Below are 12742 nucleotides of genomic sequence, written 5' to 3' on the forward strand. Positions count from 1 at the left end.
TGTCTAAAACTTTTTTCGAAATTTTTTGATTTTTACAAGATAATCGTGAAAAACTGTGATTTTTTATGTTTTTTATGGTTTTCACCATGATAATCAAGTTTGCGCCAATTTTCATTATGATTTTCGTAATCAGCGCACAAAAATAAAAAAAATACGTAAGTACTAATTGAAAAAAACATTGATCGGATCGGGCTATAACTTGCACATAGTTCAGCCCTAGGGGTAAGTACTTTAACCACGAAGTATTATTAGGTTTTTTCAAAAACTGTCGGAGAGGGAAGGGGTAGAATTTTTTTGAAAAATGTAAACAATTGATTTTTGAAGATATAACTTTTAAACAAAAAGATGAAGAAAAATTGACATATATTTTTTTGAAAGGTTTTTTCCTGCTCTTTCAAGTGGTGCAAAAAATTTTTCAAAAAATTCAAAATTTGACCCTTTTTTTAAAATCAAAAAGAATTTTGACTTTTTTTAAGTTCAGTCTTTTTTTATTTATTTTTTTTTGAAAGGTAAAAATTTGTATTTTTACTACAAAAAATATTGAAATGTCCTTTTTTGTTATTTTCAATTAATTAATGTTAATAAAAAATGAAATATGAATAAATGAAATTAACATTCCACTAATCCAAAGTACTTCACATAGGGCTTGTTGGATGCGGAATTACGTCAGCTTTCTATTGGTAGCTTCAGAATTGCAATAACTTTATTTATTTGTAAAATATTTCATTTTTTATTAACATTAATTAATTAATTTATACCTCGAAAATAACAAAAAAGGACATCTTAATATTTTTTGTGGTGAAAATACACATTTTTAGCTTTAAAAAAAATAAAAAAATCGGAGAAGTGCGAGTTACACTCGCATTAAAACCGAGGGTTCCGTACCCTTAAACCTAAAATTTGAGGGGTTTGAAGTTTGAAGGCCTAGATAGAAAACATAGACATAATCATAGACATAAACATAGAACATAATCTACGCATAAATTTGAAAATAATGTGACCACATAGATTTGAAAATAAATTAATAAAACTAAAAAATACTAAAAATATCAACAAATAAAAAATGTCAAAAGATAAAAAAAATAGAAAATGACAAAAAGGGCAAATTATAATGAATGTCAAAACACTACAAATAAATATAGCAAGCACAATTGGAGTTGAAAAAAAATCAGGAATTTGCCCCAAAAAAATGAAGAAAATTTTATCTTTTTGGGGTCAAAAATTGTAAAACTTAAGGAAAATGTCCAATTTTTAAAAAAATTGTATTTTTTGACAAAACTCAATTAAAATAATTGCCTATCATGTTTATTAAATTTTTACTATAATCTGCAAGCAAAAATACGTAACAGTGTATAAATTTGAAACTCTTTAGATAAAATTTTCTGCATTTTTTGGGGAAAAATCATGATTTTTATCGTAAATTATCAGTTTTTTCTTGAAAACGCTATAATAATTAACTCCAATCGTTCTCGCTATATTTTTTTTGTAATCTACATGCAAAAATACGTAAAAGTGTATATATTTGAAACTCTTTAGATAAAATTTTCTTCGGTTTTTGAGGAAAATTCATGATTTTTATCGAAAATTATCAGTTTTTCCTTGAAAAAGCTATGATAATCAACTCGAATCGTTCTCACTATATTTTTTCTGTAATCTACACGAAAAATACGTAGAAAAGTATAAATTTGGATCCCATAGGATAAAATTTTCTTCCTTTTTTATTCGAAAAATCCATGATTTTTTCTAAAAATATGAGTTTTCCTTAAAAACAACATGATCATCAACTCCAATCGTGCTCGCTATATTTTTCCTGTAATCTACATGCAAAAATACGTAAGTATACCAAATATGAACTGTCTTGGTCAAATAGTGTGTGCGCTAGGAGGATTAAACGCTTTTTTCAAAATTTTTTATTTTTCCTTGACAACGCTATGTAAATTGATCCGAATCATGTTCGCTATATTTTTCCTGTAGTTTTCACGTAAAAATACATAAGGGTACCAAACTTGAGCTCTTTATGTAAAAAGATGTGGGAACCAAGGGGTGGGGGTACATAGTCATTTTCAGGGATTTTTCGTAAAAATTCTTGGTTTTTCCTTGACAACGCTATAATTAATTCCTATGAGATTCGCTATATTTTTCCTGTAATCTACACGCCAAAATACATATGTATACCAAATTTCAGCCCTCTAGATAAATTCGTGTGGCCGCTAGCGGGGGGTAGTACATGCCTTGCTTCACTAGTCTCATTAATAGGGTTCCCCTTCGGGTACAGAACCCTAAAAAGATCGAATTAAAAAAAAAAGTTAAAAATATTTTTAATTTTCAAAAAAGGGTCAAATTTTAAATTCTTTAAAAAACATTTTTCACCATTCAAAAGAGCAGGAAAAAACCTTTTGAAGACATGTAGGTAAAATATTTTTTCATCTTTCTGTTTAAAAGTTACAAGTCTTCAAAAATTCACTGCTTAAATTTTTCAAAAAAATTCAATCCCTTCCCTCTCCTACAGTTTTTGAAAAAACCTAATAATACTTCGTGGTTAAAGTACTCGCCCCTAGGGCTAAACTGTGTGCAAGTTACAGCCCGATCCGACAATTTTAATTGAGATTTCTGACCTGTAGGGTGCACGGCGCAAAATCAAAGATGCAACTTCAAACACCTGTAACGCCGCAATTTGGGATATTTTTTAATAAAAAATTTTTTTTTTAAAGCTTATATTGTGTACTTTAAGGTATGCTTTACTTTAATTTATTAAATTTTACCGGTTTTATTTTAAATTCCTGAAAAACGTGCATTTACACGAGTTTCCCCCCTTAATGTCTTATTTATGTTAATTTTTCTCAATTTACTATTTTTGCATAATATTATTTCTTATTGCAGGGAAGCTTTTCAATCGTTTTTGTTGAACTTCCAAAGGTTGGAACTTCTTAAGTGTGATTTTTGAATTTAGTAGGTCTAAATCTATGGAAATCCATTTTGGTTTTACAATACCTTTTTTAGGAAAATTTGGACTGTTTTTTTAGCATTGTTCGTTTAATTTTTTTGGCGCTAATGGAAGGTCAAAAATTCAGGACATTTGGTACTTTTTCAAATTTATCAATAACTGGCTCATATAAAAAAAATTTTTAATAAAAACAAACCATGCAAATTTTTGCGGACACGTTTTTTTTAGTAAAAGATAAAAATTTATTATTTTCTTTGTGAAAATGTAAAATTTATGTATAAAAGTAGGGTACGACACCTTATTTGACTAGTCATTTGAAAAAATAAGCATAATTATCATGAAATGAAAATGACAATTTTCACAAGTTTTGAAAACTTTAACTGTTTGAGTACATTATACGCACTGGCCGAGAAGACTCATTGACAGTTTGGGGAAAGAGTCAAGCGATTATACGCTCACATATGGAAAGAGGCGTTCTGATTAGTCTCGGTCTCCCGGTTGGGGTATTCTATTCAATGTTTATTCTTTCCTAGTTGTGACCGTCAAATTGCTAGACTTTTTTTTCCACTTGGGTCATCTCGATCCGTGCGTCTGATATTTATATCATCAAACAGTTCAACTTTTCAAATTTTGTAAATTGTTACATTAGTGTACATTTCATTTCATGATAATTATACTTATCTTTTCGTATTAATAATCAAATATAGGTAATCATTGTTCACATTGTTGCTTTTAAGATTTTTAAAGTAGGGGAGACCGGGGCTGAAAGTGCCGATTCTGAGAAAACTAACGAAAATGGTAGTAAAATGGCAACTTTTTGTTTTAATTTATAGTCTACCTATTGTAAAATTTAATGTAGTTTTTCAATCCATTATTATTTTTTGATAATTTTGAACAGTTTTTTTGTAAAAAATGATTTTGTGCAGCAAGGCGACGCGACACATCGCACTCCGCGCTGGGGAGAGTTGTGCCGACGCCAGGGTCGGTTGTGCCGCTCAGATTTTTTAGTTGTTTAAGTTAAAGCAAATGATTTTACGCGTAAGAAATAAAATAATTATTGACAGTATATGATTTACTATTATTTGTTATACATTTATTATAAACTTTTAAAGGTTTTTATGAACAATCTTAAGATTTCTTTTTTTTAGTACCACTTTTAGTAGGTACAAATAAACATTTTCTGACTCATATTCTATAATTGCAAAGTTAGTCAGTCACTTAAAATATATTTTTTGTAATAAGTATTTTTATTATAAACATTCAAAGAATTTTTCCAATAATCGTAACATTTATAGATTTTTGTAAATAAATAAACATTTCTGTCTTAAATTTTACAATTACATAATTGGGCAGTCTTTTAAAATATTTTTTGTAATACTTATTTGTATCGTTAATCAACTGTAAAAAACTCTACTTTCTGATTAATAAATAATTTTTAAGACATGAGTACGTATTCCGAATGCGATTTTATGAAATCACAATTCACACACATGTAACTGACCCTTTTTTACCCTTCACACATTTTAAATGTGCCCAGTTTTTGCAAATGATGTATTAAATCCACTTTTCTCTTGATTTCGGGTTGGAATAACTATTGGAACAAACGAGGCAATAGTAGATTATGGTTATGTAGCGATTGACAGCGGCACAACCAGCCCCAAGCGAAATGCACAATTAACCTCGTTGCATCGACGCTCACTTTTTATCAAATATTAAAAAAGTAGATAAATAAAATGTTAAGATCAATATACCATTGAATTCCTCGATAAATTTAGATCATTTTTAAAAAAATATGAATCGATATCTTTAAAAATGCAAAAATAGACCAAAAAGTGTAAACATGAAAACTTGCATGTGAGTGCCGCTAATGCACCAAATTACTAACAGATAATTATTCCGTGAAGCAGACAAAATCAAAATAGTTGCCAAAGATACGCATAAATAAAACAATACTTCTCTCACTTCCACTTTTCAAAAAAAGAATTTTTTGTTTTTGAGATATTCCTATCGGCACAACTTACCCCCGGCACTTTCAACCCCGGTGTCCCCTATATTCCATATCCAACAAATTAATATGTCACTTTTCAAAGTTTTTTTTACAAAATTAAAATGACGGATGTTGTATAAACATAAATCCTTTAGTAACAGAAATAAAATTGATATAAACTATTTACAATATTCAATCTCCAATAATCAATGCAAGTTATCTTTTGTTATAAACTCAATTTCAATGCAAGGACTTTGACAACATGTAAGTTTATGTTGTGCGTATATAATATACATATAGTTTTAATTTTTTCTAGATCTGAAATAGCGTGCAGAATCTTTTTTAATCATAATCCATACATTAAGTGGAATTGATTTTTCAGTTTATTTCCGTTTCAAAGCATTCCTAATTAGTTTTAATTAAAAACAATATTTACGTCTTTAAGTAATATTTCCATACTTTCTTAAATAAAAGTTTAGTACTAATTTTGTTCCTACCCAGATAGCACAGTAGGTTGCTTATCACGACATGCATACTGCAAGTTTTTGTACCATCTAGGTAATTAAGAGAAATCAGAAATCAAACTGTTACGGAAACATAGAAGATTTCTGCAAAAAATTTACCGATACTTATACGATAAAAGAAGTGCATACCGTTACAGGAACAAATTCAAGCTACTGTTTCAAAAAAAGTAACGAGTTTTTCTTCAAATTCGATTCCATTTTGTGGAAAGTCCCTGCTTTAATCCTTTACAAGAATAGTAATTAATGGAAGATCATGATCGATTTTGCACAGCAAGAAAAAGATTATACATGCACTGTAAGCAGTTGATGTGAATCAGAAATTTGACTCGTACTTGGCTGTTGAAGATAGGATGGTTCTTGAAGCCTTGGCTTGATGTAAGGTTTATGAGCACCATCTTCATAACTAAAACTAACAGTATTATTTCTAATTTCTGCACTAGGTGGTTTATATAAAGGTGGCAGTCGATGTCTACTGTCTTCTGTGATCATTTCAAGGCTTTCTTCACCGGATCCTATAGTTCCTAAGGAAACTCCAGATAAGGGTCTTACAACTGAAACTCTAGGTTCAACAATATCTTGCTCTTTTAAGGGATTCGCGTACCTCCTAAGATTCTCTTCATTTTGTAAATTATTTGACTTCTCATCTAAATCACTTCTATTTCTATGGAGAGAAGTTTCACTGCTTGTCGTTGCAGTTACTCCTGATCTCTGATTCATTGACCTAAGATACCAAAGTCCTCCAAAAATAAAAAGAACAAGAATTGTTGCTAAAGCTCCACCAAATACCGCTAGAAACCCATTACCACTTGCTGTAGTAGAAGGAAGTTCACTAAGTGAAGATGTCTCGACTTTGACTTCCAAAACGGAAGCCAACGCGAGTACTCTGCTTAAAGGTCTACTCAGCGATTCACCTAGATCCCTAGCAGCGGCTACTGCCGCTTCAGAGAAAATTGTTACTTCTATCGTGTCATTTTCTCCTGTTCTCAAGTCGCAGAGGAGCACTACTGATTGTGGTCTTCTAGGATCAGCTAGTATTCTTCTCAGTTTACGACAAATCAATTCTACTGAGGTCCCCGCTATTAATGTCTCTCTTCTAAGTAAAATCGTCAGTCTTGAACAAGTCGGACCCGTGATGGCTTGTCCAGGCCAACATGAAGGAGGTGCTGGAAGAGCTGGGGGCCCAACTCTTTTTCCACTTTCAGTAGGACGGCACTCAGCCCATGCAGGGCAATTCGGAGCTAGACAACTTTCTCCTGGCGAAGGAACGCAGACTTCATGAGCCAAACACGAAGTTCCATTTAGGCAGTTATCAGGCCCACACCAGACATTGCTGCATTGATTTTTGCCATTTCTGCATTCACAAATATTGCACTCGTCATCCCAAATGGCAGCAATACACCTTGGTCCTCCAGATGTTTGAATTTCACAGTGTGACCCGGTTCGACCTGCAGGACAAATGCAAGAATAACTAGCGATTTTATCGACGCAGGTTGCACCACCCATGCAAGGATCACTGGCACATTCATTGACATTTATTCTGCAATCGGGTCCCGTGAAACCTGGAGCGCACTCACACCTAAACCAGTTAACTCCATCCACACAGCGTCCTCCATTCAAACAAGGAAATGGCTGGCAATCATCGACGTCTCTTCTGCACTTGGGGCCTTCATATCCTTCTCGACAAATACATCGGTAGCCTCCATCAGCACTATTAACACATGTAGCTCCATTTTCACAAGGATTGCTTGCACAAGCTGGAGATGCTATATGACAAACTGCGCCTTCCCAACCCAGAGGGCAATCACAAGAAAACCCATCTCCGTGGTCCCGACATACTCCTCCATGGCGACACGTTTCCGGTTCGCAATGACCCGCTTGTAGGGCGCAGGTCTTCCCCTTCCAACCATCGTGACAGATGCAAGTAAAGTCTGCTACTCCATCGACGCAGGTTCCATTGTTTCGGCAGGGGGAATTTATGCACTCGTTGACATCTGAAATTATAGGGTTAACCACATTTATTTGAATTATTTAGTAAGTTAAAGTTTTTCTTTTTTTGCATTAAGAGGTTAAAATCACATCTTTTTTCAAGAAAATCGATTTTTAAAAACTGCATATTCTTGTAATAGATATATGTAGAAATGCTACAAAAACTATTATTTTGGTTAGAAACTTCGGTAACATAACGCATTTGATTTTGTTTTTTAAAAAAAAACATATTAAGAGAAATGTACAATATTATTAGTCAAGGTAAACGACTAATACTTAATTAATTAATTCTTACACATAGCATTATTTAAACAACCCTTAATTAACAAATACATAGTATCGCTACTTTTACATGTTTCAGGTTTGGGTTTGCTTTAAGTTTTTTTAAAGATAATCTATTTTTATAATATTTAACAAAATCAATAATTAATTAAATAATTTTAATAACATTTTTATATAAACAAAATATTTTTTTGTTATTTTTACCCACTCTCTTTTTTCAGCTCTTTTCTTTATTTTTAAATTATTTTTCTCACATTTTTATTTAATGTAAATACTAGCAATATTAAAACTAATGTTAGTTAACAAATTTACAATACTGTCAGCCATTGTAAATTATATTTATATACGGGGCACAATTCCTGTAGCGTACTAAGTGAAAAAAAAGTTTAGACTTATGGATGAGTTTTTTAACCACGAAGTATTGTTAAAATAATTTACAATGTCTGATAGATGTCTGCTAGCAACAATTTTGTAAATTTGTTAACTAATATTAGTTTCAATATTGCTAGTATTTACATTAAATAAAAATATGAGAAAAATAATTAAAAAATAAAGAAAAGAGCTGTAAAGAGACTGGGTAAAAATAACAAAAAAATAATTTGTTTATATAAAATTGTTATGAAAAATATACAAATTGTTTAATTAATTATTGATTTTGTTAAATATTATAAAAATACATTATCTTTAAAAAAAACTTAAAGCAAACTTAAATCTAAAACATGTAAAAGCAGCGGTACTATGTATTTGTTAATTAAGGGTTGTTTAAACAATGCTATGTGTAAAAATTAATTAAAGTAAGTATTAGTCGTTTACCTTGACTAATAATATTACACATTTCTCTCAATATGTCATTAATTTCGTAATAAGAAACTAAAATCATTAAAATTGTTTAAACAATTGAAAAAACTTTTTTTTAAAACAAACTCAAAGGCGTTATGCAGAATTATATCATCTTTAAAATAAGACCAAGAACGTCAAAATCGGTTGAAGTTTGTAGGCTCTATGTTAAATTGTCCATGGCCGACTTTGTAGCGTAGCGCGCGTAAAGCTTTTACGCAATTTTTAAAAATTCATTTAAAGTTATTTGACTCATCAGGCCTCGTTTCGTCTCTTTTTGCAAAATCTTCTCTATATTTTCAGGCATGAATAAATCATAAAAAATCAAATTTTAATTGGGCCCAAATTAAAAAAAAATTAATTTGTTTTTCATTAAAAAGTTAAAAAAATTTTTTCTTAAATTTCTTCAAAGTTGAAGAAAAATCAAAACTTTTATTCTGTGGCAAAATTTTGCCAAATTCAATATTTTTAGAGATATAAGCCATTAAAAAAAGGTCTACTTTCGCAAAGCCAAAATTTCAAAAATTCATAACTGAAAAATGTGGACGATTTTTCAAAAATAAAAAAATACATATTTCATGTTTTTTTTCAAATAAATAAGAAAAAAATATATTTACCAGAATTTTAAACCTAGACTATAAATCTTACGTGGAATCGACCATATATACCTATATATATATATATATATATATATATATATATATATCAAAGTACACATATGTGACGCTTCACGAGAGAAGGGACCTATCCCCGAAATAACATTAGGCTCAGTTTTCCGTGCACCGTACATGAAAACTAAGCCTAATATTATTTCGGAGATAGGTCCCTTCTCTCGTGGAGCGTCACATATATGTATATAAATATGTATATAAAAGCATATATACATGTATATAATGTATCCTGTCGCGTAAGGGGGTATTTTCTTAAAAAAGGACATCATAAAAAAAACTATTGCACCGATTAAGCTCAAATTTTTATGGCTTATTCTACACATATACCGCTACCCAGGTGCGAGTTGGCGGTCGGCCCCAAGTTGGGCCAACCATGTGCTCAGTCGGCCCACCTTGGGCAGCCAGGTGACGAGCCAACTAGCGAAGTGATAATGTCAACCGACCTATGGTCGACTCAGTTGGCCCAACTATGGCTGCCAAAGGTTGGTCGACCTTGGCATTAAAATTTTTGCCGACCAATAAAAAATAAAATATAAAAATTTGTTATACGAATAACAGATATTAATAATTATTCTAAATTCATCATACAATTATTTTAGGTATTTAAACACTAAACGCAATCTTATACATACATACATTTTAAAAATATTTATCGCTCGCAAGGATCGAACCCGCAACCTAACGCACCGAAATCTAACACGCTATCCATTACCCTACACTTACATGAGAGTCTGAGGAAAAATTAGTCTCATAAGATGCATCTTCAAAGAAATTTAGCCTACCGTCGGCCCGACTTGAGCCGACCATTAAGAAGTGAATTTCTTAATGTTTTGGCTGCCACAGTTTTATTAATCACCAACTAGGGCTGCCGACCGTCGTGCCCGATGGTTGGCCCAACTATGGCAGACACAGTTGGCCTGACTATGGCTGCCGACCGTCGTCTCCAACGGTTGGCCCAACTATGGCTGCCCAAGTCATGCAGACCATTATCCCCCGCAGTCGGCCCAACTATGGGAACCATGGTTGGCCCAACTAGGGCTGCCGATGTTGGCAGCCACAGTCGGGCCACCTTTGGGTGACAATATTTACCATGGTCGACCGACTCTCATGCAGCCCTAGTTGGTCCAACCGTGGGCCGACCAACCATCTCTGACGGCCGACCGAATTTCGCACCTGGGTATCGTCGAAAATAGAATCATAATTTTTCATTAATATTTAACCATTTTTTAAAACAATTTAAGTTGAAAGAACAAGGTCAAAAATGAAAGAAGTCATCCATTTTGTTTTTTTTTATCGAAAATAGTTGATTGTATTTCCAACAATAACAACGAGCTTACTTTTCAAGAAAATATCAAAAATTTTATTTTTCGATGTCCTGAATTGGAGATATTGTGTCCGTCAATCACAAGTAGTGGTATTTTCAGGCGGCCATGACAGCAAGATAATCCATAATAAATAAGTAATAAATTTTTTTTTAATAGTTTAAAACCCCTTCTTTTAGGTATAAAAAGTTTCAAATAAATAAAATAAATTTTGTAATAAAAAAATTATTTATGAAAAGTCACTGAGATATGGTACTAACCCCTTAATTAATAGTTGTGGAGAGGAACTATTAAATTTATACTAACTTGTAAATGCAAAACAAAGATATGCGTTAACAGCAGGTTGTTGTGTACGTGCATTCGTATTGTAAGAAAAAGTTTTAGAAAATTGTTTTTTTGATTAATTAAATTATTATTACTCTTTCGCGCTTTTTTAAAAAAACACTATCTGTCGGATGTAGACAGTATGTTTTTTAAAAAGCATGTCAGCACATCTATTATACATGTGGCTACTAAATTCCAATCAACGACGAACTGAGCAGTAAAGTGTTATGATCTGAGCAAAAATTCGAGAAGCAAACTGATTCACTTAAAACTCGTTTTTTGAGAGATTTTGAGGTTGCTGGTTACGAAAATGATGTCAAATTATAAACATTCAAAATATCGGATCCAATTTGGCAGACAAATTTTTTTTTAATTTTTACGTAACTTGGTATCTAGGGGTTTTCGGGGTCGCTGATTACAAATCTGAAGTCAGATTTTGAAAATATAAAAGGCGGGTCCAATATGGCGGAAATTTTTTTTTTGAATTTTCAAAATCTGATTTCTGATTTATAATCAGCACTCTAACCAAGATAGAACTTACTCCTACCGTGTCCCCAAATTTTTGTTCCCCTCTTCACTGTACACTTTGAACGTGGTTAATACTCCTGGTATTCAGGCTTCTTGCCCCAGATATCAAGTTACGTGAAAAATAAAAAAAAATTTAATTCGCCTGTCATATTTGATACGCCATTTTAAATTTTGAAAATTTGACTTCATATTCCTAATCAGTGACTCCAAAAACCTCTAAAGATCGAGTTTTAAGTAAATCCAACTCATTTTTAAAAAAATTTTATGTTACATAAAATGTGTCACGGTTTTTGAGGTTAGAAAAAATTCTGACGTGATGAAGCAAATATGACCTCAGATTCGAGTTCAGCGCACTAAAATACATGGGAATAGGGTACTAGAGTCAGACGAACATGACACTAAAGTAATAAAGTATAACTAAAGTATCATCAATTTTGCCAATTGTGAGACTTCCAATGTATGAAAGTTGCCACATTAGTTTGGAAAATTGAGAAATATAAAGAAATCATAAAGGTCATTCAGGTGGTTGAACCGATCACGCCACTAATAAAATGCAAGATTGATAAAAATTGAATGGAAACAAGGAGATGTTGATTGAAAAATCAACCCTCTCACTACTTAAAATTACTTACAAACAAGGTGTGATCGTTGCCACCAAATTATTGTTCGAAGAGTTCTAATTTATATTTGCCGTAAGGTGGATCCCACATAGCACGACTTCTTGCTGTGAGGTTACTGTAAGGATATCTGTAGGGTTTGTAAGGTTACCGTGTAAGCCTGTAGTAAACTTGAGGTAATCTTAAAACTTCTGCCTTACAGTAAGCTTACACAGTAAGGTTGTGGTAAGCTTACACGGTAAGGTTGTTGTAAGCTTCCCGTAAGGTTACTGTAAGGTTGCCGCCATATTGGATACACTGTTTTAAATTTTGAAAAACTAACAGCAGTTTCGTAATCCGCGGCCTCAAGAACTCTCAAGTAATAAGTTTTAAGCTAATCCGATGAATTTTAAAAAAATCTTCCGCTATATTGGATCTGCCATTTTGAATTTTAAAAAACTAACATCAGATTCGTAATTATCGATCCAAAAATCCTAAGTTCACACGCTTTCAAAAATTTTGATGGTAAAAAAGTTTCGTAACATTTTGGACACACATTTATGATTTTGCTCCTAACAGCGAAGGGGTTAAATAAACATTGTTGACGATATTGTCAAATAATGAGCGAACGAAGAATACCGTTGACGAACGAGAAATCACGAACGCAAATTTGATAGATGTTAACGATTGACGAGTCAGTACTCGACACGCGAGCAATTTAATAACATTTAAAATTGAATA

At 32.1% G+C, this 12742-nt stretch overlaps 1 protein-coding gene across 1 annotated transcript in view; it reads right to left on the minus strand.

The window, feature by feature from the left end:
- Positions 1-1791: 1791 nt before the first annotated feature.
- Positions 1792-12742, minus strand: part of LOC127291624 (protein jagged-1-like) — a 436579-nt gene continuing 425628 nt past the window's right edge. Inside the window, exon 6 of the mRNA XM_051320822.1 lies at positions 1792-7446. Within this exon, the coding sequence (XP_051176779.1) occupies positions 5738-7446 (1709 nt within the window). The 3' untranslated portion in view covers positions 1792-5737. The remainder of the gene's footprint in view (positions 7447-12742) is intronic.

This window comes from Leptopilina boulardi, unplaced genomic scaffold (assembly GCF_019393585.1).
Source record: "Leptopilina boulardi isolate dan_hultmark-lab unplaced genomic scaffold, ZJU_Lbou_2.1 LbouV2_149, whole genome shotgun sequence".
Classification (NCBI taxonomy): Eukaryota; Metazoa; Arthropoda; class Insecta; order Hymenoptera; family Figitidae; genus Leptopilina; species Leptopilina boulardi.